This window comes from Rhea americana, unplaced genomic scaffold (assembly GCF_003343005.1).
Source record: "Rhea americana isolate MKP2758 unplaced genomic scaffold, rheAme1 scaffold_94, whole genome shotgun sequence".
Taxonomy (NCBI): Eukaryota; Metazoa; Chordata; class Aves; order Rheiformes; family Rheidae; genus Rhea; species Rhea americana.
The window spans coordinates 1,775,778-1,803,388 of NW_028187133.1; the positions used below are offsets into that span (position 1 = coordinate 1,775,778).

Below are 27,611 nucleotides of genomic sequence, written 5' to 3' on the forward strand. Positions count from 1 at the left end.
TATCGTGCGGGAGCGGCGCGGTGCTGCGCATCGCGGGCAGGCACGTCCTGCCGCCGCCGGGGCGGGCATCGCTGCTCCGCGGGGCGGCTGCGCGGCCGCGCAGCGCCGGGTCTCGCTGCGGCGGACGCCTCGCTGTTACGTGCGCTTGCATTTCTGCTCCCCCACCCCCAAAAAACCCCAACAAACCCTGAATGAAACATCTTTACAATGGCGCTCATGCGTTACTTTCAATTCTTCCACGCTGGGATTTTAATTTATGTAAAAGCTCTGTGCCCTGCGCCTTCCCTGCGCGCTTTGCCTGTGTGCTTCGGCGCTTTGGCCTTGTCTCCTGTTAATGCGCGGACAAATTAAACGGGGGGGAAACTAAACAGGCCCCCTGCGGCGGCCACGTCGTGTGGTGTAAGCTCGTGGTCACAGAGAATATATTTATGGAGACTTCTTTAAAAAAAAGAAAAAGAAATTAATTTGCATGTTGAGTGTTTGTAAGGTAACTTGTTTAAAAGCTTAAACGTTTTAAAAGGTTTTGAGAAAGTTGGATTATTCAGCATCTTGGGGTGGTTTTTTTTATTATTTTTTTTTTATTTTATTTTTTTTAAAAAAAAGACCTTTGAAAAATGCCCTGGCTTATCAAATAATATTTAGTAAGTTTAGTGTTTAGATTCACACACCAAAAATTGATTGAATGATAGCAGTAGATTTATCAGCATTTAACAGCACATGCAAATATGCTTGATTTTGATGGTTGTCTGTTCCTCAAAGATAAATTTGGAGAAATTCATAAAAACTGAAGTAAGGGATAGAATCACAGAATTAAATAGATTAATGATTTGAATGCATAAACTGTTTTCAAGGTATTGGTGTTAAGTGAGAATACTTGAGTATAAGGAAACAAATGGCTGAAGTTGCAAGTTGTTGTATTGTAGACTAATGACGCTGGATTGATTAGCGGAACTTGTGTACGTGTTAGCAGAGGAGCATCAGGAATGTAATCAACATGTGGCAACACATTCTTACCGTGGAAGAATAWTTTTCCTGTTCACACAATCTGCTGAAATCAAAAGACTGATTTTTGGAAGCTGAAAGGTGCAGAATTCATGTTAGCCAGCCATTAGCCAAGGTCTTAAGGGGATATTTTGAGGCTTGTTTGTTTGTTTAGCTAGAAACTTATTTAAAATGTTTTATAATATTATTAAAAGTATTTTATATCCTGTTTTTCAGATGTGTGTTTAACTTCATAGAACTACATGTTTAGCCAATACTATGTTTAGCACACAAACATTTTAAACAGCTCTATTTAGAGTACGACTTGGCACAGATAATATTAGTGATAACTGTGATAGCTTTATCATTATTTAGTTTATTGATTAATATTTATTAATATCTATATATCTAGTTATTATTAACTTCATTTTTCAATTGGTACGGTAAATTTTTTCTCTTCCAACATATTGCCTTTCAAGAAAATAAAATGCACTCAGCACCACTTATTGTCATAACTACAACATATTATTTGTAGTATGTTACTGTCTAGAAGTTAAAACAGAGATAGAGTTCCAGGATGGATCCATAGGCAACTTAAAAAAAAAAAAAAAAAAAAAAATCACTATCCCTCTGTTAACAAATCCATAATCAAAATTTTCAAAAAGACAGTTATTTTCATTTCTAATGAATAAATAGTAAATGAAAGTATAGACTCATTAAATAACTTGCCCAGAGTCACTAAGTAGCCTGTGGCAGAGCTGGAAATAAGTTGTAAGGTTTTTATGTGTCGTAATGTGTAATCATCTTTCCTCTTGCTTTCTATTCACAATATTAAGCATAGCTATTTACTTTATTTACAGAATTGAGAGATTCCTGAATTAAGTAGAAGATTGCCCGAGCTGCAAAGATGTTGGAAGAAGATATGGAGGTGGCCATCAAAGTGGTGGTTGTAGGAAATGGAGCTGTTGGAAAATCCAGTATGATTCAGAGATACTGCAAAGGGATTTTTACAAAAGACTACAAGAAAACTATCGGGGTAGATTTCTTGGAGAGACAAATTCAGTGCGTATTAAACAGATGGCTTGCTATTTGTTTTTGCCTTCACTCTATTTCTTTTGTTCTTTTCTAACCTTAAGGTTTATAGAGACTTGAAACACAAGGTCAGCTGTCTCTGAAGCTAGGAAAAGGGAGTTGTCTCCTCTTTTGCACAGTAGACTAAAATCATATTCTATTTTCCATCCAAGATTTAGAATTGTAATTCAAATTAAAGTGGAAACTGTCATATTAAGCTTTTTTTTTTTAATCAGGTTTCATGTGTTTTCTATCACCTATTGATTTTTTTTTGTCATTTCTTATCTAAAATGGAAAAGTTYATGATAAAATGATTACACACGTTTATTATCTGAAATATATAAAAATAGGTGTGGGGAAAAAATAAACACAATGCAGATCYGAGCTCTTTATGTAATATAAGCAGATAATAGCCAATTATATTTGATAAAAGGAAAATACCGTAATAAGAAGCAAACTCTATAAATTGTATAAGCTAATGAAAAAGACAAAAAGGTCATTATTCAGGCGCCTAAGCTTTTGTTTTAATTTCTTTATTTTTTCCTTATAGAGGAAGAGGTAGAATAGAAGAAGAAAATGTAATATGAATTGTCAGGGCACAGCACATAATGTAATTGAGAGTCTGTTGCCATAGCATGGTACAGAGGTGAAACATTATTGGTATTAAGTTATATTACGTTAAATCAAGTTAAACTTGAATTAAATTACTCTTATCCGCACATATTGTAGAGATGGAAATATTTTTTTATGTCAATTGATATGAATTGCTTTAGTATCAATGACAAAATTATGTCATTTATTTCAGAGTTAATGATGAAGACGTCAGGCTAATGTTATGGGACACTGCTGGTCAAGAAGAATTTGATGCAATAACTAAGGCCTACTACCGAGGTGAAAATACTGTGTTACTTGTTCTTTGTTTTTCAGTCTGCACATCTTTTAAGATATTTCTCGATCTCTTTRATAAGATTTCTGTGTATGTGCAAAGCATGTTTTATTCAAACTTTTCAATTCTCAGTGGTTTTCCCTGTCATGTAAGATACCTCACTTAAGTGCAACTTGATGCAGGATGCTCCGTACTTTTCTTTAAAAGCATTGAACAAAATGAGACCAATATCTGCATGGAAACTGTATGTGGTCATTCAAACAGCTAAATGCAAAATTTATCTTTTTTTTGTGTGTCAATGATTGTCTTGTATTTTTGATCCAGTATACCCTTTAAAATATTTTWAGATAGTTTTAAAGTTTCAGGTCATGGTATTGATTATTCACCCTCAATAATAGGAGTGAGGAAATGGAGAGAAAAATGAAATCGGAACGCAGAAATTTGTGTCGTAATTTTGATTTGAAGTTTCTGACTTTTCTGTCATTATATTTTTTCCTCTAAAGGTGTTTGCTTACTTCTATAAGAAATATACTTGTAAATRCTTGAACCTTAGTTTTTGGAACATTTACGAATTAATCCAAGGGGAAAAAATCCACTAGTCATCCTGGAAAGATACTTTACTAAGCGCAACAGTTTAGTTGCTAGTACAGACTCTCTTCAGCATGTTAACACAGCTGGGTAATATGGAAAGTGTATTTACTTCATAAATAGAAACTACGTTATTTAGTTTTATAAAGGCAGTTTATTCAGTCAGTTATGAATTCCCTACTTAACTTTCTTTGCACATAGTTTAACAGTGATTGTGATTTTTTTTATATATATATATATTTAATGTGCCACATGAATGACTTAGATAGCAAAGATTACGTTACTCACTTCRTGTCATAAACTAATTACCTGATGGCAGGAAAAAATATATTGTTATGGTGTAATACCTTAGAAAAATTACCTTATTTGGAGACAAAGTAATAGTTATACCTTACTGTTTCAGGRTTATATAGTCTTCTGACCTTTTAAAATGTTACAATAAGAGCTTTAGCAACSAATTTTTTTTCTAATATTTGTGGTTATCACTTGTAATTGATTATTATCTTTTTTTTTAAAAAAAGAAAAAAAAACTGCTTTTCCCATTTCTTTTTATCCTTATGCAGAAACAGGCCATTCTGTTAGTGTACAGTTTACAAGTTGAGCTTGTGAATTTTAAATGATTAGAAAGYAGTACTTGAATATCTTTGAGCTTCCTTTTTACTCTCTCGCCTTCAGCTCAGTTGTGTGTGTTATTTGAAGGGTTTTTGAAACATTGAGTTAAGTCTATGTTCAGTTGTTTCAAGCCAAAGYGTTTTTCTCCTGGTTATCTGAGACTGATACGTTAAAATACAGAGTATTCAGGGGTACATGAAGTACACTTACTGACCTCACTTCCCACAAGCAAAACTGGTGGTTTTAAAAAATCTGCTTGGGAACCTTGAAATCTTCTCACAACTCATACCCTGCCTAATGCAGTTAGAACTCTACCTTTGAGATCTTTATACAGAAGAGATTACAGTGAAATAGAACATAAACATGCCTGCAGATACATATTGTAGACAATAATATGGATATCTAACAGCTGTTTGATATGGTGACTGTTCTACACTGGACTTGGACTCATGAAGGACAAGGGAAAATTATAAGAGCCTGGAATGCAATTTTAGTTTAGCAGCAGATCTGTAAACACAGTGTTACAGAAGCAACAAGTCAAGCATACTTTGGGAATGCAAGGATTTCATTATGAGTTATTGCTGATATGGGGAAGATGCCTTCAAAGTAGATAAGATAGATGCTGGTTGTTACTTCAGTTGTTACTGTCTGCCTCTCCCCAGGTCACTATCCCTCTGACCACTATTGTTACMCTAGGGCCTATTTATTCACGTGGAACATTGTGCATTATCTGTTCTTCAGGGATCGGTTGCTCATCCATGACCATTAATATGTGTGACCACACATTAATGCTTCACAGTCTGTTTCTAAGCTTTATCTTGTCCAGGGACCGAATTTATTCAGCCTCACTTGGAAATAAAATTGGAGTTGACAGTGGATTTGTCATGTGGTTTTCTGTATACAGGTGAATATGTGAAGTAGCTGGTGTGGCTGCATACCCATGATCAAACAACACAGGGAGTCAAACTGTCCAGCAGTCTAAATTCAAAGATYTGAAGAAAGCTTTGTATACACGTTATTTATCGTATCACAGATCCTCTTACTGTTTATCTTCCTCTATCCTATGTAAATCATGCATTTTCTAATTGATTAGGTACTTTGTTCATATACTAAGTACATTTGCAAGTGGCTGTTGTGTTCTGTTCACATTGCTATCTTTCAAGGCAGTATTTGGACACTTCCTTATGTATGCATCCTCTTACATACACTGCCACTTCCGTCTTGTATAGATCCTTATTAATTTTCTGATGGAAGACAGGCATCTTGCTCAAGTTTCTTATCAGGTTGCTGATTAGTCAAATGATGAGACTCCTCATTTTGTTGCATACTAGTTAGACTTCATATTTCTCAAGCCTTTGTAGCATTGCTTTAGCTTRCACATGTCAACCAGTTTCGGCCATATTAACTACAATAATGGGAGGGCTGCAAGACTGTCCTCACACCAGAAGAAACAAGACAGCCCTATTCTGGGTATTGTTAGTGAGACATTACATCCTACCACCTATGAAAGATGGCCTGAATCCACAGCAGTTGTACCATCAACAAAAACAAGAACTTTTGRGTCATGATTTCATTGACCTTGGATTCTGATCTCACTTTGAGGCTGAACATGACACCAACAACATCAATTTTACAATGACAGCATCAGTTTTATAGGGAGTACATTCTTTGTCCCAGCCTGAAAAAGCTGAGCCCAAAAATAGAAGAGTGAAACGAGTAGGTACAGGTATAAAGCCCTGGGTGAGTCTATCGTGATAAGAAATTTCTTTACCCATTTTCTCTTATGTGGGCTTTGTACCATTGTGAAAGAAGAAGATAYGCTTACAGAGTCTATGAGGATGGGACAATTTACTAAGGAGTTTTGAGACCTACTCAGCTGACAGGCTGAGTCTCTTCTTGATTCTCTTCTTGAATGAAGTAGAGATGCTAGTGCTGCTCTTAACTTTTTTTTTCCTGAATTAGCCTACCTGTGAATACTGCAGCAAACAGTGACTGTGCAGCTAATTTGGAATCTTTTTTTTTAAATAAAAATATAGTATTTTTCAAAGCCCTGATCTCATGCACAAAATAATAAGWCAGAGAAAATTATGGAAGACTTTACATTGCTACTGTTTTATTGGTAGAACTTCACATTAAGTTCTGGGGGCAGTTCTTACTGTTCTGTATAAAACCATGGGAAGATTTTAAAGATAGGTGAAAGAATCCTAAAGAGAATAGGAAAACTTTTGTAAAACTAAACCAAACTTGGCTTTGAACTGATAAATGAGAGGAAACCTAATAAAAGTAATAAGCACATTGTGTCAAAGTACAAAGGCAAACAGAGTACAGGAGTGGGAAATGCTCTGTGAAACTCATAGGTAAATTTAAAACCATATTGATAAAAGGAAATAATTTTTCATGCTATATATATTAGACTGGGACATTTACTGCAAAATAACACTGCAGAATCTGACATCAGCTACCAATTCCCTTAGCAAATATACAGAGTTCTATTATAAGAATATCAAATATATTAAAGGAATATAAATAATAGYGTTTCTACATGAGTTTAACATGCAAAGAGAAATAGTTTCTTGAGGATAGCAAAGAACAATCAAAAGACCTTTATCACTTACCATAGTGCTGTTATAGAATGAGCGTGAATTAGAAATACACTTATTTTCTCTGAAGAGCTATTAAATAACCACAACTTTGCTTGATAATTTTATTTTTTCTGCTTTTTAAATCTAAATTATTGTAGCATAAAGAATAATGTTTAATGAGTTTTACAAATAYTGAAAAATATTTGCTATTTGGTTTCCATTAAACTCTGAAAAATAGTAAGGGAAAAACAGCCCCCTTTTCCAGTCCTTTCCACTCCCCCTCCTATTCCTTTCCCCTGCATACACCGACCTTGCTGGAATAGCTTGAAAGGTAACAGACGTAACCATTGTGAAGAACAGGAACAATGATTGAAATAACATAGTAATTTACTACTTTCATTTTTGGGAATTTTCTAACCATTAGTTTGACACAAGCTGGTAATAAAAGGTGACTTTTATGAGAGAAATTAGAAGAAAACCCTCATTTTCCAAATATGTTTTATATGATATGATTCTTTTCTTTTTCTTGTTTGTTGGTTGATTTGTATATATTTGTATTTGTAATTGGTTGTATATTTTTAGGCGCCCAGGCTTGTGTTCTTGTGTTTTCCACAACTGACAGAGAGTCCTTCAAAGCAATCCCTACCTGGAAAGAAAAAGTGGTGACTGAAGTTGGAGACATTCCCACGGTTCTTGTGCAGAATAAGATTGATCTCCTTGATGACTCTTGTATAAAGAAGTAGGAGTTTTATGATGCTATTTTTAAAGAACAACATGTATTCCTATATAGACATACTTTTTAAAAAAAAATCTATGGGATTTTCTTGTGAAGGCTTTTGATGCATAGGTTATCAAACCTAGAACATATATGAAAACATGCCCTAGAAGCACCGATGGTTGGTGTTACTGCGTGAGTGTAGTTCCTTGGGCAGATGGGCTTGATGAGCTAGGAACTCTGGTTCATGCTGTTGTCTTAAGAATGAGACAGAGGAATGGCATGAGTTTGGTTGTGCCGTGATATGAATCTCTCCCCTTTTCAATAGGAAGCTCTAAAACTGAATTGCCTGATAAAATTTATAGTTAAACTCTGCTGTGCACCAGTTTACAAAATCTAGTTTGGCTAATGAAAGCTTGCTAAATTCATAAAGAGTATTAAATAGGTTTTTTGAAAAAGTGTAATATTGTTTGCTTTTCTTGAATTTATTCTTTTGCCCATTTTTGTCAAAAAATAACTGTTATAGAAATCTGTATCTGTTAATATTTTCAAACTGCATTGTGCTGATCCTTTTTCATTGTATTTTTCTTCATAGATTTTACTGTCAATCCATTCTGCCTTACTTCTTGTATCTATGCCTCATTTCATTTCTGCTACAAAATCAGCTTAACAGCATATACTGTGGAAAATACTGCATGATAAGGCTGACCATTCTCCACCTCTTTATTTCTGCCATCTTCCTGAGAGATTAAATTATTTCTCCCTTTTGCTGTTTTCTACACTGGCTCTCCTTGTTCTCTGTTTGCCATCATTGATGGCATAAATCAGCTTCTACTCCCTCTGCACAGAATACTGAGGATTTTTCAAAGGAAAAGCAAAATTGCATTTGAGCTCCTCCTTTATTTATGGTATGTCACTTAGGTTTTGTCCTCAAAATACTTCATCTGCCTCAGCAACTTCATCCTTCTGATGACATAATTTCCCTTGGTGAAATTCTCATAACTTCCTTCAACCTTTCCTTAAAATTTAGCACAAGTTGGCTTCTTTCTCCCTTTYCCCCTTTCCACTACCCCTTCCCCCCACTCCCCCAAAAAAGTAACTCTTGATTTCACCTCTACACTCATATGATTGCATCATCTACTGCTTTAGTAAAATATATCTAAGAGTTGGGGGTTTTGGTTCTTTTCACTTTGCTGTGGTAATCGTTATTCTGGGCCTGTTGCTCAGTATCATATAATTACAAGCTCCTTTTGGTTTCAGTGACACCTGTCTTGCAACGCTTGGGAAATTTTATTGTTAATAAAGCCAATAAATACTGAAATGCAATTACTTTTGGCCATAAAGAAATTGTGTGTAAAATAATCTTCTTGTCATAGTGGAGATACTGTAAAGCAATTAAGGATCAAGTACGTCTGTATGTTCAGCACTTCTTAACCCACCTTGCCATTTTTGACTAACCACAAAGCATTTTGTCTATAAATATTGATAAATGCTGAAAAATTATACAAATCAGTATTTACAAAGTCTTTTTCTTTTTGCAGTGAAGAGGCAGAAGCACTGGCGAAAAAGCTAAAATTAAGATTCTATCGAGCATCTGTGAAAGAAGACCTAAATGTAACTGAAGGTAAGAGATAACATGATAGACACCTACCCTGTTGTAATCTGCTCTATAGTGGCATACGTCTGTGTAGTTTGGAACTGTTATCGTCTCTTTTTTATTTTTTATGATATTTGCCATCCTTTTTATATTTCTTAGCAGCACACTTTAAACATATAGCTATAATTGTTTGGTATCAGCGTGTCATGCCTGTTTCCTCGTGCATGTACATTTTCCACAAATAAAATATAGCAACAGTATTTAAAAGTGTCACTGTGTTCAGGCTTGTTGGTGCTATTGACTGTCAGTAAGCACTGAGCTTAAAAAAAAAATTATAGGTAAAACCTCAATTATTACAATATGCAATTGTAGAACAGCTTAGTTCATAGTAGTTAATAGTTTGGATAAATGTTTATCCATATTATTTATTATTATGTAATAGTTTCATTAATAGTTAAAGTATATTTAAAGATGGGATCTGTTGCTGCCTTTTTTCTATTTGTGATATCTTACCAGTTCCTAAGTATCWCGTTTTAATGCGTGCATTTAATTTTGTAACAGTATTGTACTTCAATCCCTATCCTGTGTGGAATAGTTTTGAATAAGCATGGAATTTTTTGTGTCTGACTTATTTTTTGTTTAATCAGAGAAACTTACAAATTAACTTCCTGTTTCTCCACTGTTAATATCTTTTAAATTGAAAAGCAAATTTTCTACAGATTTTCTACATAAGAAAAAATGTAAAWTTTTTTTGTACAGGCTCTAAATGAGTTAGTATTTACAACTGTAAATAACTGTTACATATATAGATTCTGAAAAATCTCATACAGTTGCAGACTTTTCAGAATCTTAGATGGTCTTGTCATACACTTATTCGTRTAGGGATAGCATTAGTTACATTAGAACAGTGCTGCTGTTGAGTTTTATGATTGCTGTTGTTCTAAGGCTTTTTTGTGAAATATGTATATAAAAATTCCTAAAGATACTACATAATTTTGAAAAGTTTCAAGCTGTGTGAATTGGAACATTTGGCAATATGTATCTGCCAGCCTCATTACAAGAGTCCTGAAAAGTCCAGTATGCTGTGCCAGGCCCTAGTACTGCAGRCAATAAAGTCTGGGCAGACATTGAACTGGATTCTGCTCAGAGGCCCAAGCTTGCTGGGAGAGAATCACTTACCAGATCGTGGCAAACCTAATCTGTCAAATGCACTTCTGTCACCCAGCAAGTTTTTGGTATGAAGATACTTTTATTGGTATGAAGATATTTTTCAAGCATACTATGTCATWCTTTTTTAATATTTCAGTTTTTAAATATTTGGCTGATAAATATCTTCAAAGGCTCAAGCAACAAACAGCAGAAGATCCGGAACTAGTACATACAAGCAGTAACAAGATTGGTAAGTACAATATGATTTAAAAACAATCAAACAAACAAAGACAGTGTTATTTGCCATCAAAGCATATGGTCTAATCTTTTTCCTTTCAGAGTTAACAGAAATTAAGTCAGGCTCTAATTACTAACCTTCCTATCTTAGTATATTGTCTCCTTTCCTTTTGTAAAGTAACTTTGTGAGTCTAAAGTTAAAGATGTCAAGCTGATGCACTGAATTTTCTAGCCAATGTTTGGCAAGTACCAATGATTAATTCTTTTTTAAAAAATACTGTGTAAGGGCTTGAGAAAGGATCCTTGTTTTGTTTTATTTTTAAATGTAATTAGTGTTGCTCATCTTGGTGCAGATTTACAAGAGGCTTACTGTGAAAATATCTGGCGTGTGATAAGGTCTCTGTAAGCTTTGCCTTTTCATAGGGAATACTGAACTTCTGTAGCCCTTCTTTAAAGCACTTCTGAGTCAGCTGATTTTCCCTAAAGCTTTTCCTTTTTATTCAATCTTTTTAAAAACTTTATCTCAGCAAAGTTTTTAACTTTCATGTTGTCACATTCTTTTATTGTATTACTCAGCTGACTGCCATGTGATCAACATCTGAGTGCATATGCACTCAATTCAATTGTGTAGATGTATGTTGTATACTAGCTTTAAATATACTGCCTAGCTGGTAATTCCATCCAGCTGTACTTTGAACTTAGCTGCAAAAATGATGACAAAAATAGATAAAACCTTCAAAAACTAGAGTTTGCCTTTGAGATGCATTATTATCTATTAGTAAGTGTTGAGYCTTAAGCATCAGCATATTATGCTGCCAGATATAAAGAAACAGAAGTACTTTTCTTGTCTTTAAATTCTGTAGGTGTTTTCAATACCGCTGGTGGAAGTCACTCCAACCAGAATACTAGCAGTCTTAATGGCGGAGATGTCATCAACCTTAGACCAAACAAACAGAGAACCAAGAAAAACAGAGGTCCTTTTAGCAACTGCAGCATACTTTAGACCACTTTTGCAGGAAAAGAAATGACAGTGAATTGGATGAAGTTGTGCAGTTCAGTACGGAATGAAGCCAGCTGTAGAGGTATTTTACCAGTGCTTTAGCAAGTCTCCTGTGCGTATGGGATCTTTGATAGATGGTGGATCTAAATAAAATTGCTGATGCAATTTTTTTTGGTGAGTAGAGTGAGACACCTGGTGGCAAAACATAGAACCATGGTTGCCCCATGCACTTTCTAAAAATTAAGCAAGCTTCTTCTGTTTGAAGGAATTATTTACAGAGCTATGAATTAGGTTTTGCTGTATTGTGAAGCACATTTAACATAAGSATAATGCTTACAAGTATAGGTACAGACCATAATATTATGGCCCAAGGTGAAGTAGCCACTTACAATTAAATTTAAAAGAAAACATGTTAGAATTGCTTAGCCAGGTCATTAAAAAGTTAAAGGAAGAGCATGATGAAGGCATCGCATTTTATGCCAGATTATGTTCATATAGATTCTGGCAATTCTGTTAGTGCAATATACTTGTATTATGTGAGTGTTACGGTGTAAATGTAAACATTTGATATGAATATTTAGGCTAAATTCAAGTGTATATGTTATTTGACTTATTGTGCAGACTTGCTAATGATTTTTTAGAATATTTTTTTTTCTTAAAGTTTTGTGTTTCAGATGAGACTTTCCSAGTTGGTACTGTGTATCTTTAACTTGCTACACCTTGGGCCTAAGAGCTTAGATTTAAAAATGTATGGTGCCAAAAATGTTACTACTTTTTACCTAATGCTGTGCTACAGATGTTCTTGTAAGTTTGTTTTTCTCAGTCTTAACAGGTTGAACAAATAACATGGTCTCTAACACTAACAATTATCCAGATGGACACTATAAAAATAATCATATTCTTGTCGAAAACCTGATTGTTCTATGCTGTATTATCTGTGCAGAAAGAACTTGCAAAGTAGTGTCACAAAATGTTTAAGTTCTTTGGAGAAATTCCTCTTGGATATCATAAACTAGACTGTGGAAAATCCAAGAAATTGCAGCTGATGACTGGATTACATTGTTTTCATAGATTAAGAGATAGCTGCTGTTTAAAGAAAATCTAATCAGCGGGATCAGAGACATGGCAAAAAWTTTTTAAAGTGCTTAATAATTTACAGAAGTGATTTAGACATTTAGGRGCCCAAATCTAAATTAAATTCATTTGGGCTTAGGCTCCTAAATCACTAAGGTGCTTTAAAAATGTTGATCAAGATATCTTTTACTTACCAAAAATAAACACTTTTTAATCTTCTTCAAAAACATGCATTTGTTTTTAAATATCCATTCTGTTTACATGTTTTTTGTGGTATGATGTAATTTTAACTTTCTAGGATTTCTATAACTAACCTGCCAGTGACAAATGCAATGATACTCTGCTTGAAAAAAAAAAGAGTTTTAATATTTTTTTAAATAGTGTATGAGATTGAAAATGACTTGACTGATCCTGTATATTTTAAGAGRAAAGACTTTTCACTGTGTGAATTCATATAGGAAGCTTGACTTATTTTATCTCTAAGTCAATGAGTATGAAAACTGAAATGTACTCTTGTCCCACTGTCTGCAGGGAGAGAAGTGGGTGGCAACAGTTACGCACGAACACTAAAGATCTCTGAACTTTGTATTTTGTTTACTATATTAGACTTTCTGCTGAGTACCTTTTGTTTCTTTGACAAGCTGTTGCAGCATCTCCTATTGCTGGCAGGAAGGTGGTCTTCAAGGCATTCGATCCCCTTTGTTACTGCAGCAAAACTGTGTGTTCTTCACCATGTGTTTCTTGTATTCTCTCTCGGATAAGGGCCTTTTTTTCTTTTTTTATTCTCTCCCCCCCCCCAACAAGTGCATTTAATCATTGTTTGTATGTGTAGATGGAGCCGAGTCCCAGCTGTTGTAGCAATTTAAGAAGTAAGGTATTTAGGATTTGGTAACAAAGAATTATAACTGTACCTAATGGGGCCATCTCACTAATTAGGTTAGAATGTGTGCATGAAGAATTTTTACRAATGTTTAACATGGAAACTTTTTACATTTCACTGTCTGTCTGMCAGTTTCTTTTTGTAAGCAAACAGAACCACAAAGTGTCTGAAGCATCTTTTTTTTGTCTTATTTAACTTTGTACAGAGTACTGAAAATAAGTAATTGTTTTATATAATGAACATCTGTACTATTACATATAGTARCCATTTGTATTTAAGGTTTGTCATTATAAACCACTATTTTAAGAACTGAAAACTCAGTATCATAGGTGGAGACTTGACAGACTTGCTAAATTTAGGAGATGTTGAAATTTAGTACTTACTGGCTTTAAGCTAAGAATATATTTGCAGCATTGGGTAACAGTAAGTTTTAATTCTAATCCCATCTTAATTCTAAAGTGTTTTTTTTTCTTTGTACTTTGCAGTGTTTATTCTCCACTATAACAGAGATGGAAACTGTCCAAATTAGCATTTGACAGGAGAGTACTCTGCATGTACATTACTTTAAAATTTACATTTTTTTCTCCTGTTTTTTAGTATTCAGATGTGAACTAGATGACTTGCGTATTGCAGAATTCCTTAGGTATTCGCATCACTATTCAGTGGGAGTAGTTTTTGATTTTTGGATGAGAAGACAGGCCTAAACTTTTAGCACTCAGGTAGTCCCTTGTGAATAACTTTTATTATAAACATTGCCTCATTCCCCACTCAAAGTGTTCTCATTAAAATATCCTAATACTGTGTATTTACCAAARCCTATGCATGCAGAGCTGATGAAAAAAAAATGCCCTTTTCTGTGCATCTTGTGTGCCTCCTCGGTGGAAGAGGATGTAGCTACCTGTTAGATCTGTGGCAGAGCAACATACTGTATTGCCAGCAACAGACGTTCCTATCACAAGACACGAAGTTTTGTTCTGTGAGACTAAACCTGTTATATCTGTTAATATCTCTTTAATAGCTGCATTGGATATATTATTTGAACCTTGACAATACTCTTTGCTTTCAACTGATAATGCTACCACTGATGGAAAACTTCAGTACGTGTTAATGCCTTAGTGAAATAAGCATTCACTGAAGACTGTGCACTAAAGCATCTGTCACTCCTGTGTTGTGTCCATTCAGTGAATGGGTGTTCTTCCATAAGTGGGGCATCATTTGATGCAAAGTTGTAGTTCAATCATGCGTTTCCAACTGGAAATAACAAATCTCAACGTTTTAAGATTGGTCACACTAAGATTTATGTGTGTGTGTGTGTGTGTGTTGTTAACTTAAAAATTACAAATATTCCATTTAAAACAATTTTGGAGCTTTCTTATTTTCAGTGTTTCTTAACGCAAAGCTCTTCTTTTTTGTCACCATTCCCAAATTACCATACTGTGAGTCTGATTTCCTGTTTAATTTTTTTTGTTTATACTTAAGTAAAACTGTYTTATATTTTGCTATTGAGCTACAGCGTATCTGACACGTAGTTTTCTTTCACATCACTTCTGTAGATGTATGTTATTACTAAAGGGAATTGAGCAGCTGAACACATTGTARTGCTGAGTGTTTTTTGCCTGAGTACATGCAGAGTACTCAGTTGAACAAGCATAGTGAATCTGTTAATTCATCTAGTCAAGCTGATAGCTAGCTACTGGTTAATCAGTAATAAAATTCATTATTTGCACTGGTGAACTCACTTGTAGAAATTCAATCAAACAGCAAACTAACAAACGTGTTTCTTGCGTTCCAGTGACAGTACCTRAATCCCTGCTGCTTTTCTGAATGGGATCATAAATTTTTGGCTAAAATTGTAGCTCCTGAACTTGCGTAGTCCAATAAGCTTGATTTCATCAAAACTACCTTACCATATTTCCATAGGAATTRTCAGTTGTGTGTATCTTTGTGTTCAAGTAGTATCCGAGGCTTACAAATGAAAATATTTTTCTTGAATATGGCACCTAATAGATAATCCATAAAACCATAAAAAAAGAGGGGACCAATGGTGCTAAGAGTGGAGTAAGAGAAATTTCACACAGTTCTATTTTAAATAAYAAATTGTGTTCTATATGAGAGCTGACAGTCATCTCAACACCATGAGACTGCCATCTCGACGCTGAGTCCTACATTTGCAGTACTAAATTAGCCTTGTTCTCAGGGTACTAGTAGAATTAAGGTAACAGTGAAACGTAGTGGAGTATTCCTGTTGTCTCTWACTGAGATAAATGTTCAGCAGAACCAACTCAAGTTGGTCAAAAGATTTAAAAAATAATAATAATCTGGACCAGGAGAAATACTGCTCTCATTGCTAAGATACGTTGTTACTTATAAATTGCTTGCTCTATTTGCAAGTTCATAGGAATCTGAGTGGTTAAAACAGATAATGTGTGTAAGTGTTTCTATCACCTTCCTGCACTCATGTTAATATAATATATATTTTTAGAAAAACATGTCAATATAACTTAGTTAATTCTCAAGTGGAAAAATAAATGTTTAAAATTAAATATTCTGTGTATGCTGTTCCTGTAAAAGCCATAGGAGTTAATTCTACTATTYTCTTGTAAGTGATATTAGTTGTTTCACAGCAATGTATGAACATTTTTATTTGATTACTGTCTGAGTCTGCTCAGAAGCTTGTGTGCCTGATTCTAGTCCATATGTTGCTAACAGTTGGGATCCAAGGTAACAGATATTACAGAAATCCTAAAAGGCACAAACATGGCCATCCCAGTGTTTCTAAGCTCTTGCCTCTTGGTTTCTTCTCTATTGAGTTCAAATACAAATATGTGCTGCTTCTGCTCTTTGTGGTTGGCTTCTGCTTTTTCCATGATTGGTGTGGCTAATATAATGACCCAATTTAAATCAGCAAGCCAGTGTTTGCAGACATTGGCATTAAATGGCATTAAAATATTGCTAATATATCAAAGATGCTTGATTGATTTTCTGAGAATAAACAGATGTCTACTCCACTGGCTTTAGTAAGACAGAATTCACAGCAGCTGGGTCTGCCTCCTACCCAGGTAGTTTGGAAAATAAGGTACTATTACYATCTCTTGCATCTGGTTTGGTATACTAAAAGATTTGTTTGCTTAGCATCCCAGTAAGGATTAATTAGCAGTGTTTTAGCAGGGGAAAAAAACAAACTCAGAATGTGCGAAGACTTTTAGTAAGTACTACATAGTATTAGATCAGGTAGGTGCTTAAACTGAATTGAGCTTTGACATTCTTTAGGTGGGTCTTTATGTACCCACTTTATGCACCGTATCACATTTGCCTGTAGGAAGCTAGATGGCCATTTAAGATGGCCAGTCATCTGCTGCCAGTCCCTAACATAATCATTTTAAACACCTAGGTACTTCACCATGTCTGWGAAAACTTTCCATGCTTGCAGATCACTGTTTTCCAAAAGTGGATTATACTGAAAAGTAGATAATAACCTTATTTTTTTTGTTCGGGAGATACCAGAACCAGTATTGGTGTTATTGTGTAAATRTGTAAATTTTTCTATACCCGACTTTGTCTCAGTTGTGCCTTATGCCTGATCGACTGGGAGGGGAGGGGGGTGTCACAACATAGTACTTTTATATAAAATAATAGGTATTTTAAAATCTTCCATCTGTGTAGTTGTTGATCCATGTCACTTGCATGATGTCAACTGCGTTTAGCTATTTTGAATTATATTAGCAATAGATGTTTAAGACAGCCAGTTTGAAACTACAGGAGAAGACTCCGTAGATGTCTACAGATATGCCTGTATGAGTGAAACTGTTAAGAGTTTCACCTACTGTAAAATTACTGATTGTTTAAGCCTATGTGATACTTGATGTGGAAAGTCAGTATGCTATCTTTATCTTAAAAAAAGGAGATGGTAATGATAGAGGCACTTGTAGATACAGATACAGAATTTAGAAAGTGTTAAAGCAAACAGAGAAAGAACTTAAAAAATATAAACTCTGGCCTTATTTTGGCCTAAGTTACTAATCTATGCTATAAACTTATCTGTTGATCTTTTGATCACTTTTGTCCTTGAGAACAAAATCACAGTTGTGTTATACTAGTAAATGGTGTAAAAAGTAAAATTTCTTTTAGCTGCCTGAAGGAATRTTCTGAGCACAGATAGACTATGTTCCCTTGAACCATATTCCAGAGAGAGATTTCTGAGAAAAACCGCATTATCATGGACTTCATTGCTTTGTTAAACAGCTGGAAGCTTTGCTTCTCTTGTCAAAGCCTACACCTATCTAAAATGTAGTCATGATAAGTTTAATTTTAGAATTGCATTTTTAGAAATATCTGAAAAGAAAATAAATCTTGCCAAATTCTTGGGAACTCTTTGCAAACTCAAAGCTGAAAACCAGGTGCTGTTTCTGGAATAAAATGTAGCRTCTTAACTTGTGGCTGCTGGAGTGTCCCAGGTATGAGCTCCCCCATACAATACASTTGCCCTAGATGCAAGGAGTTAAAACACTGTTTGGGCAGGAAGAGCCTCATGTTAGGCAGAGCCACACCTTGAGCTGGAGCTCTGAGGGCTCCCCAGATGCTAGAGGTGACACCAGGGCTGTAACATTTAGGATGCTCAAATTACCAAAGAAGCTGTAGATCTGAAAGCTGGGAGCCACCTGGGTAGYCCTGGCTTTTCCAGCTCCCTCCCACACAGCTGAGCTTTAACATGAACAAATGTTGCCTCTTTGATTCRTAGCCCAGAAGCTGTAGGGGCAGGGCTGCCCACAGTTGCGCAGCCTGGTCTCTCTAGCAACCCGCTGGGAAGCGGTGGGACTTGTCAGCACTCTGGCAGGCTTTTATGGACACCACTACCCTTTRCTGACACAGTTCAAGCCTTTTAAGAGGAAATCCCAGGCTCTCTAAAATTTTCRGTTTTGGACTTGCAGCTGGTGAGTTAGTGTAGGGATAAACAGAAATTAGAGGGGCAGCAGGTAGGAGAAAAAGCCAAAATAAAAACCCCACCTTTCCCTAAAGCATAAGGCTGAACTTAAGAAGAAACAAATGTGGTATTYGCCAGTTAAGAATATACCCATTTTGCTTTGTTGCTTCACAGAAAGTTATCAGAAACCAAAGAGCTTAAACTTGCAGAGCAGTAAGTGATAAAATGCAATTCCCCTTTAAACTATCTTATTTAAAAACAAAAACAGAAAAAAAAACATCCACAGCAACCTCAAACTACACAGAAATAGTGGGAGACAGGATTATGCCATAGGCGGAGCATGGAACGGGTATCACAAGAGGTAGAGCCTCATTCTCGTCTTCTGTGACCCTTGGATGGACTGTTCATTGCCCTTAACTTCCCCAGTATAAATTAGAGCTCTCTCTTTCTAGAAAATAGTGGGATCTACTTTACAAATAGTGCCAAATTATTAAAATCAGTAAGAAGTGGGACACTGTATTGGTTAGGAAAATACAATATACAGTTTATTAACTTTTTCCGGTTTATTGCAGTGATTTGTCTTTTTGCCCCCAAACATCTGTTTCATACACTATGTATACAGCAGAGAAAAGTTGTGGTAATTGAAATCTTAGTATATGACAAAACAACTTCAGTTTAAAAAAAAAAGAAAGAAAAAAGGCTGCATTTTGACAGTTCTTGACAGTTCAGCAGAAGCACACTACAATTTGCAGTAGCAGCATCAATTCTACAGGAGAAACCTGGATAGCGTTATTGCCAAAATAAAATGCCAGTACTACCAAAACCCATTAAATGCTTGCACCTCACAATCTGTGTGTGCACGTGTGTATGCATTAGGCATGTATCTGTAAAAAGTAATTTCTCTTAGCCTTCTGTGTGCTTTTTTTTAATGGAGACTTGATCATTTGGTGATTTGACAGAAGTAACCAAGAGAAGGTTTTAATCCTGTTTGCTGTTGCARGACTGTCGAACAGATGATTTCTGATGTTCTAACAATGTGATTGACTTTTCAGAATTTTCTAAGTTTCTGAGCAGAGTCTCTAGCCTTCTCTTGATTTTCTTCTGATCCTCAATAGCACATCCAATTACAACAGACTGAAATTTCTGATCGATGGGTCCTGCTGGCACATCAGAGGTACATGCACCATAAAGTGACATTAGGCGGATTTTGGAATCTTCCAGATCATCTAGAAGTTTATTGACAATTTCATCAATCATCTTTGTGGCATGTAGCAGGGATTCCTGCTGCTGGGCATTTCGAATAGTTTCTACAGAAACCTCCACAGTGAGGGTTCGGCCCATCAGACGATTAGCAGTCAGATTAAGTTCTTCTCTCTCACCTAAATTGAGGGGGAAAAAAAGATCTAGGTTATCAGCTAGCATGTTGCAGTGCAAATAACATCAAGATAATCAAACTGCAACACATAGTAAAAGAGGTACTAGAGGTTTATGTTTTTTAAGCAACTGACAATGAACAAGATTTCCAGAGGCTACAAATGGGGTTCTCTGCATCTAAGTCCTACTTATTTCACAAAGGCTAGTGTCATTTGGTTTATAGAGACGTTAACTTCACTCAAAATGTAAGCTCTACTTTTCTGCTGCCCATCCAATGCCTGCTATGCCAGGTAAAAGTGAAGCATACAGTATTACCAGTAAACATCTTTTATTAGCAAAACAAGCGTGTTAAGGACCTTCTGTGTCACTGTGAGGAAGAGATTTATACTGTACCCTAAAAGGTCGTAACAAAAGAAATGATTTCTGAATACCAGACTCAGTGAGAGGCCATTTAAAAAAAAGGAAGGGGGATCGGGACAAGTCTATTTTTTGAAAACATTTGTGTTTTTTCCCCATAAAATACCAACTCAACATATTTTACATACAGGCTCTGAAAGAACCCAATAAACTGTCTATTTAAGTCATTAAGTCATTGACTATAAAAGATATGGGTTTGGAGAATATATTTAAMCCCCTAGGTCACACAGCCATTGGAACCATAGGTTCTTCATCAGGCCATACATACTTTGTAGCAATCACTCCTGTCAATGTAATCAAAGCCATTAAAATGATGTTTTCAACTAAAAATAAAAATCAACTTCTTCCTCTCAGTAGAGATATATTAGCCTTGATTTTGAAAATAAAGCGGTGAACTAAGCATGGGCTTCACAAATTCGGTAATGATGTTTAAGGTAGATTCTTCTGCTGAACARGAATGTAGATGTAAGCAGTCAAGAATAAGGGAATCCCAGAGTAACACAAGGCCCTTCAATAACCTTGGCTCAAGCGTCTGTACCTTTACCCCAGGCAAGCAATTGAACTAAGCTGCTCTCTAAGATGCGCTATTTTGACTTCAGGTCAGTTATGAGAGTATGGCAATGCAGCTTCTCACCTTCACTGATGTGCCGCATATCCTGGCTGTTCTGTATATTGTGGATCATTTCTAGCAGTATTTCTTTTTCTTGTTCCATAGCAGATGCTGCATCACGGAAAGCCTCTACCCTGAATATATATGGGTGAACCAAACAAAATCCTTAAATAATAAGACAATTGTTCACCTATATTTTTTTAAAAAAGTGGGTTTTTTTTAAAAAAAAAAAAGTCACTTATAGAAGTCAGTTCTTAGTTACCCATGGGCAAATTAATCATGAGCCAAACTTTGACTTCATGGCCTCCTTCCATGTCTTTTTTCCAAGAATTAGCATGATTAAAATAAAAACAAACAGAAAAAAACCAAAAACAAACAACTCAAACCACAGTAATTCAACCTGCCTTGCATCTACTTTGTTTTATCAATGGTTCTGTTCAATCCCGCTCCACAGCCGCCACGGGGCTGGATACCCAGAACCTGACTGTCCCAAGGCCCATAGCAGAACCACCGCATCTACCTGGCAATTATTATCAGGCAAAAGAACAAAAAGAAACCCAACAAGGTTCCCACACAGCACCTACATGGGCTCCAGAGAGAGCAAGGGGCCTGGGGCCACCACGGTTCCTGCCACGTCTGCCCCCTCACCACTGACCCCTTCTGAGCGGGAGAGACGCAGCGAACGCACTCCCTCCACTTTGTMGGGGCGTCCCTGCCGAGCAACGTGCCTTGTTTGCGAGGCGGCCAGGCGGGCCGCCTGCCATCGCAGCTGCTGGGGCCTTCACAAAGGGGTGCAGCAGGGAAGCGTCCCTCTGATCAGCTCCTGCGTCTGGGCTTGAGGCRAAACATGAAACTAGATCCCTTCCAAACCCTGACTTTCCCTAGTCCCATTCAATGGGCTGAAACTAGCGTGTGCCATGACGACGGTAAGGAGAAAGTGTATCAGAAACGGCACTCTCTTAACAGGTTAACCTGTTAAGAGGTAACTCAGTTAATTCTCCCTGTTAGCTGCAGTCACGTTAAGCTGCATGGTCTACGTTTCAGTATTCCCCTCTCCTCGTTGCCGCATAACGTACAAGCTGCTCTGGCCATCAGGGATGTGAAAATGCCACACTAGAAATTTGAGTCTGAGTCCTTAACTGATGTCCTATTCGCTGCCACGGTTTTAGGGAGAAGACTTTGCAGTTCAGCCAAGCGATGTGGAAAAGCACTTGAGGAACTGCTGAGTTTGGAGGCTGGGGATGGGAGGGAAACGTCCCCCTCCTCTGTCTCTGCGCCTGTAGGACTAGGGGAAGGGGAAGACTGYACCATGGAGAACTCGCCAAGCTTTAACTACTGCAAGAGTTGTGCCAAAAACGACAACTCTGCATTCCCAGACCCCACACCAGTCATATGAGGATATCACATGAACCTGGTTGACAGTTCTAGATGTTTTCAGCACAGTCTGGGTGACTTAGGCTCTGTAAACAGCAAGGGAACCCATCTACTCTGATATATTTGTTAAACCTGGCCAAAAAGGGAAAACAAACCACAACACAATTCATTCTCTTACATTCATTCCTTGCACTGTTTTTACAGCATGCCATTTTACTGATAAACACTGCTCTTTCATCCTGGCATTCTTTAATTTTATTACTAAGCACTGTCAAATCCTACCATCCTCTTTCTTTCCAACCCCAATCSCCAAGGATGTTTTATACTCCTGACTGGACACAGCCACAAGATGGTGATCACTGATCACTGCTTGCATAGATATGAGCTTATCTATCTATCTGTTGCAATAAGCAGGGAGCTAATGTTCCTGCCTCRAAGACTGGTGGCAGCACAACTGCAAAACAGTAGCAAGAGAAAAGAGTGGAAAAAGGCAGAAGAAGAGAATAAAAATAAATATGTAGTCAGAGTGAACATGCACTGTGCTGCTGAAATAATTCTATTTTACAAAAGACTTGGTCTAATTTTTGTCAGTGAAAGCACATGCTTCAGGCCTTTCTTTAATTCTAAGGAGGAGTGGGAAAGGTTAATGCAATGCAAATTCTTGCCAAGAGCAAATACTCTTAATTATTATTTTGGACTGCTTTATAAGAGTAACAAAGCAGGTAGAATCATTTCATACTGCAGATGTCTCCACTTTATAATTTAAGAAGTCTATTATTTCCATAAATGCCACACCATGCCTTTTTAAAACCTAACATTTTTACAATTAAAAGCCTATTTTGGTCCCTAGAAAGCTTAGAATTGAAATCTGGAAGTGTTAAAATCTGATTTTACTGATCTTTTTGTATCAACTTAGGTATGTCACTGTCCTGATTTAAAAATTAAGGCTCTGTCTTCAGTGAGTGGATCAATTGGTGATTTCCGATAGGCTCTGCTAGGTCCTATAAAGACTGTGAAAAACTGTGACAGAGATCCATCTTGAACTGCTGTCATTCTAAAGAGAGTGCCTAAAATACCACTGCTTCCAGTAGTGAACTATTGTAATRTGAGGTAGGACCTAAAAAACACATTAGCAAAATTAATGATCATGTACTGCATAAAAACATAATTTACCAGTTACTGCTTTGATTGACATTACTATTTTATACAAAGCCCTATAGCGAATTCTTGGGAATTATATTAACCATTTTTGTCTACTGCAATATTGAGTGCCACATACGTCTAAAATCCAATGGGCTTTTAATATTTTTAGTGCATTTACTGCCATGCGGTCAAAATGCATGTCAACCCTGGTACAATGTAATGGCACATCAAAGTGCACCAGCTCCTTCTGCAGGGGGGGGAAAGGGACAGGAAAGCAGCATGTCAGRACTTCCTCACCCCTATGTTATCCCTTCTAAAAATTTCCATTTTGACCACTGATTATTAGTAGTGTGCCAGGATTAAAAGACTGAAAAGATCAACTTTCAGTGACCACTCCAGGGCAAGACTGAGGCGCAATGTGGTAACACAGCATGTTGTGGCTCATGCACTTGCTGGTTAAATGGAGGACTTCTGTTTCCACGGCAGTTAATGAGGGACCTTGCATGAACTCTCGTATGTTGTCCTCACCTTCAAGGCCCTGTATAACTTCAGTGCTCATTTGGTTTCCAGTACTATTTCTGATGAAATTATCATCCACCACTACTGAAGGGGTGAGCCATCAAAACCTGTGAAAATTCATTCGGAAACACAGAGGGCTAATTTCTTCAACATGGCAGCAAAGGCAGCACCTCAGCATATAGCAAGCAAGCCTGAGGTACATTCTCAAAGAAAGGAAGGATGAAAATGGACTGAAAAAGTTAGACAACAGATTGGAGAAATGATCAGCTGAATTTAGGAAGGACCTTGACTTCCAAGTGAAACAAAAGAATAGGATGATTTCAGAACAGCACTCTAGGGGAAAACACACACACACGCACAGACACACAGCAGCCGAGTCAGGAAAATACGTTAGTGTTGCATACAGAGAAGATGCTGGGCAGGGTGCATCAAAGTAAGATTTTGAATTCCTACCTCTGGTTATTTTGATGAACACTTTTATTCACACATACAAAAAGTATTTCAATTTAACCTAAACTGATAACATATGTACTTTAACTACATTGAATGGAGCCTGGAAAAGTTCACACAGAGATATCAAACAAAAGCAGGGAATTACAAACCATTTCTGTTACACTGCCATTTTAGTAGATGTCTATAGCATGCCATTCCCCCTGCAACCTGAGGACTTGGCGCATGCTTCAACCTTTCATTCCTCACCTACAGATTCACAAATATTCCCAACTGCCTCATTTCCTGCTTTGCTCTCTTTGCTGTTTTTTTAATGTTTGCTCCCCTGGCTTCTACGGAGAGGTCAGGAAATGGTAGTGCGAGGGAACCCAATACCTCCAGGCACTTGCCCAGGCATTTCTGGAGATCTCCTCTGGTCCTGTGGGCTCCCACACAGCATCTGAGGAAAAGCTCAGTCCAGGCAGCCCCTCTCTTTACCCTTCTCCTTACTTTTTAGACCYTTCTCTCTCTGTTCACAAGACCACCAAGTCCATACCTTGCTGTCAGCTCTCAATTTCTTAACAAGTGCCTTTATTTCATAATTYGTGTAAATCTTCACTTTGCAGGGCAAAAAAAAGGGGGGGGGGATCAGAAGTAAACTTCTAGTTGAAGTGACTTCAGTGGAACCAAAAGCGAAAACAGARTCCAAGTTTCAATTAAAAAAAAGAAGGCTAACAAAAACCACAAGATGTTCAGATTTATGTTGCATTATCAATTACCCTAATGTAATGGTATGGTGATTCACYAATAGATGAAAACATCTGGTCATATTTTAACTTGATTGTATTTGCTGTTTTGAATGCCAACTAATATTCCTTTGATTATCTAATACTAAGAAAGCATCCATTATTTTGGCTTTTCCTTGGTTTGAAAGATCAGAAGTGCAGTGCCTTTCTTTCCTACATACCATTTACAGCATTCCCCTGAGGAACAGGTGGACCAGTCTCTGCTTTTGTTTCCATGTGAGAAACTTGACCCTTTTTTTTTTTATGACAGCTGCAATAACTCTTTCCTTTAAACTACTGACTTATTTAAATAACTCATTAGTAAAGCACCTATGATGAAGTTGCAGATAAATTTTCCRGGGAAAAAAAGAAACATTTGTGGACTGCGCAGCTTTCTTTCTGAAATAGTTAAACACATTGTACTAAGACAAAGCAGGGTTTTTCACTCTGGTATCCTGAGCAGCTTGAACTGAGTTTCTATTYTCAGGTAACTGCCCAAAAAGCGTACAAATAAATGATGAGGGGAAGTAAGGCTATTCTAAAATGAAGACAGAAGRAGGACAATAAATAAATAAATAAATAAAGCAAAAGCATAAGCCTGACTTTGCATCTTATGTATTWTTATACTTAGAATGACATGTTCATTTAATACAATCACCAGAACACTCTGACTCATAAACAGAAACTGTGGTCCTGCTTCCAGCTCCTGMTGAAATTTCTTGGCATTCATGGGCAGCCAGGGCAAAGGAAGGGGYCAAACCTTTAGAAACAGCATGGGCGCTAAGCGCATTGCCCCATTGCCCCCTGCCTCCTCGCTGCTGCTTCGCRGGGACAGGCCAACTCCCTGAGAGCTATGCAGCTTCATCCTGCACAACCTCTTCCTAACWCTGCCTCTGGCCTTCACTTCAGTTCGTTTCTTCTCACTTTGCCCTTACAGCCGGTGAATGGGGAAACTTATCTGGGGATGGAGAATGACACGATCAARCACCTGTGTGCTTCAGTTTCTCCACTACTGTTGTTCAAATCACAGCAGCAACTAATACTTTATAAATATGTTTCTCTGCTTACAGATAAAAGTCATATTTTTCTCCTCACAACTGAAGGTAAATTAAGCAAGCATTGATGTACAGAGAAGGAATGCTTGAGGGAATTTAGCCTCTCTCCAGCCATCGTCTCCAAGCCGTGAAACACCCTCTCCTGAGTTACATGGCTACATACATACAGCTATACTGCTAAAGCACTGCCTCCTTCCTTCAGATAAGTGCTGTGCCCACCCCAAGTTAATCTCCCTTTCCAGTGGATTTCAGTAAGAACTACTCTGCAAGCACGTGGAGGCAGTATACTGCACATCCCCATGGTGACATACCTACATGGGACAAAAACACCTTGTTACTGTTGGGGAAAAATGTTCTCTTGGTAGATGGGAACAGAGACACAAGAAGGCTGTATAAAAGGAAAAGACTGAGGGAATGAGGGTTGCTGAAGGGTTCAGCCCTCAAGCTTAAGCAAMTTGACAACTGAAAATTGTACAGGGGGTTATTTAAAGACAACAGTTCACTTTGACAAATTTTCACTTATATTTACGAATAACATCTCAGGGGACTATAGCTAAAATAAACTGTCTGGAGAAGGAGGAAGTATGGAAGCTCTCCCTCCTATCATTTAAATAATTTTTAAGTTAGGCAGGCTGATTACTTACACATAAATAAAACACAAAAATAAACCTAACTGACTTTAACCAATTTGCAGATTGAAATGTGCCTATTTGAAAAACCAAAAACAGACAGAAAACTTCAATTTTGGGTTTAATTTTTAGTTAACCAAAGTGTTTGCTTTATTCTACTAAGTTGCTCAGCAGATGTAAAAAGAAAAAAAATTTGCATAGTTCTAGTGCTTATTTAGGACAATGTTTTGTAATTATATATTCCCACATCAGATCTGGATGTCAGCAGTGAGACTGAAAGTTTGCAGACAGTGACTTTGGTTAGTCAAATTTAGAGAAGTCTGTGAAGAACTTCAAAGAGATTTAATAACCTAAGTGAAAGAATAATATAATAGCACATCAGTGCTATTAATACACCCAGTTGATTAATGCAAAGTAATGCACACAGACAGGGAAAAATACAAGTACTGTATCTCACAGAGCTCTTCATTATAGCGACTTCGGAAAGACCTAGAAAGATTAAGGGTGGTTCTGCGAAAGCCTCTGATCAATATGCAGCTGTAATGAAGAAAGGGCGTGTTGAAATTTTAAYGCCATTAGGTGAATCAGTGGAACACCCACATTACCATGTGCATTTATCCACCTCAAAAAGGACACTGTAATTAAGGAGAGCTGAGAGAACAAGGAGGTTGATTAAAGGCATGGAATCGCCCCTTAGATGACCAAACTGGAAAAAAAATTAAATGGGTTATTTGGGGAATGCCAAGTAACAAGAGAAGGCAAAACATGTTCTGACACAGCAATGAAACACCGATCATAATCAGAATTAATTAGGGAAAAAAGCCCCACACAGATACCTAAGCCGCAGAATGGCTTCTCCTCTCAGAGCGCAGGTATTTACTGACTTTCAGGAGGCAGGCAGGCACCGGCGCGGGTATCAAGCGCCCGGACGGCAGCGCCCCGCCGCCCCGGCGCGGTCCGAGCCCCGGCAGCGCTCGGCGCCG

At 37.0% G+C, this 27,611-nt stretch overlaps 2 protein-coding genes across 5 annotated transcripts in view; one reads left to right on the forward strand and one right to left on the reverse strand.

Annotated features, from left to right (window-relative positions):
• Positions 1–147: 147 nt before the first annotated feature.
• Positions 148–15,385, forward strand: RAB23 (RAB23, member RAS oncogene family). 3 transcript variants are annotated; one of them, XM_085324851.1, is made up of 7 exons: positions 148–487; positions 1,842–2,043; positions 2,858–2,943; positions 7,303–7,459; positions 8,977–9,059; positions 10,339–10,431; positions 11,282–15,385. In XM_085324851.1, exons 2-7 carry the CDS (start codon positions 1,889–1,891, stop codon positions 11,419–11,421), a joined length of 714 nt encoding a protein of 237 aa, XP_085180977.1. In that variant the 5' UTR covers positions 148–487; positions 1,842–1,888; the 3' UTR covers positions 11,422–15,385. The 3 variants fall into 3 exon arrangements, with proteins under 3 accessions (XP_085180977.1, XP_085180978.1, XP_085180979.1); XM_085324852.1 differs by lacking the exon at positions 148–487 and adding an exon at positions 620–641; XM_085324853.1 differs by lacking the exon at positions 148–487 and adding an exon at positions 675–1,083.
• Positions 15,386–18,812: 3,427 nt separating this feature from the next.
• Positions 18,813–27,611, reverse strand: part of BAG2 (BAG cochaperone 2) — a 9,474-nt gene continuing 675 nt past the window's right edge. The window contains exons 1-3 of one of the 2 annotated variants that reach the window (XM_085324855.1): positions 21,713–23,725; positions 20,719–20,828; positions 18,813–19,672 (exon numbers count right to left, since the gene is read on the reverse strand). In XM_085324855.1, coding sequence (XP_085180981.1) covers positions 19,272–19,672; positions 20,719–20,828; positions 21,713–21,786 — 585 coding nt within the window. In that variant the 5' untranslated portion in view covers positions 21,787–23,725 and the 3' untranslated portion in view covers positions 18,813–19,271. Of the gene's footprint in view, positions 19,673–20,718; positions 20,829–21,712; positions 23,726–27,611 lie in introns of those variants that run through there. The other variant, XM_085324854.1, reaches the window with a different exon arrangement.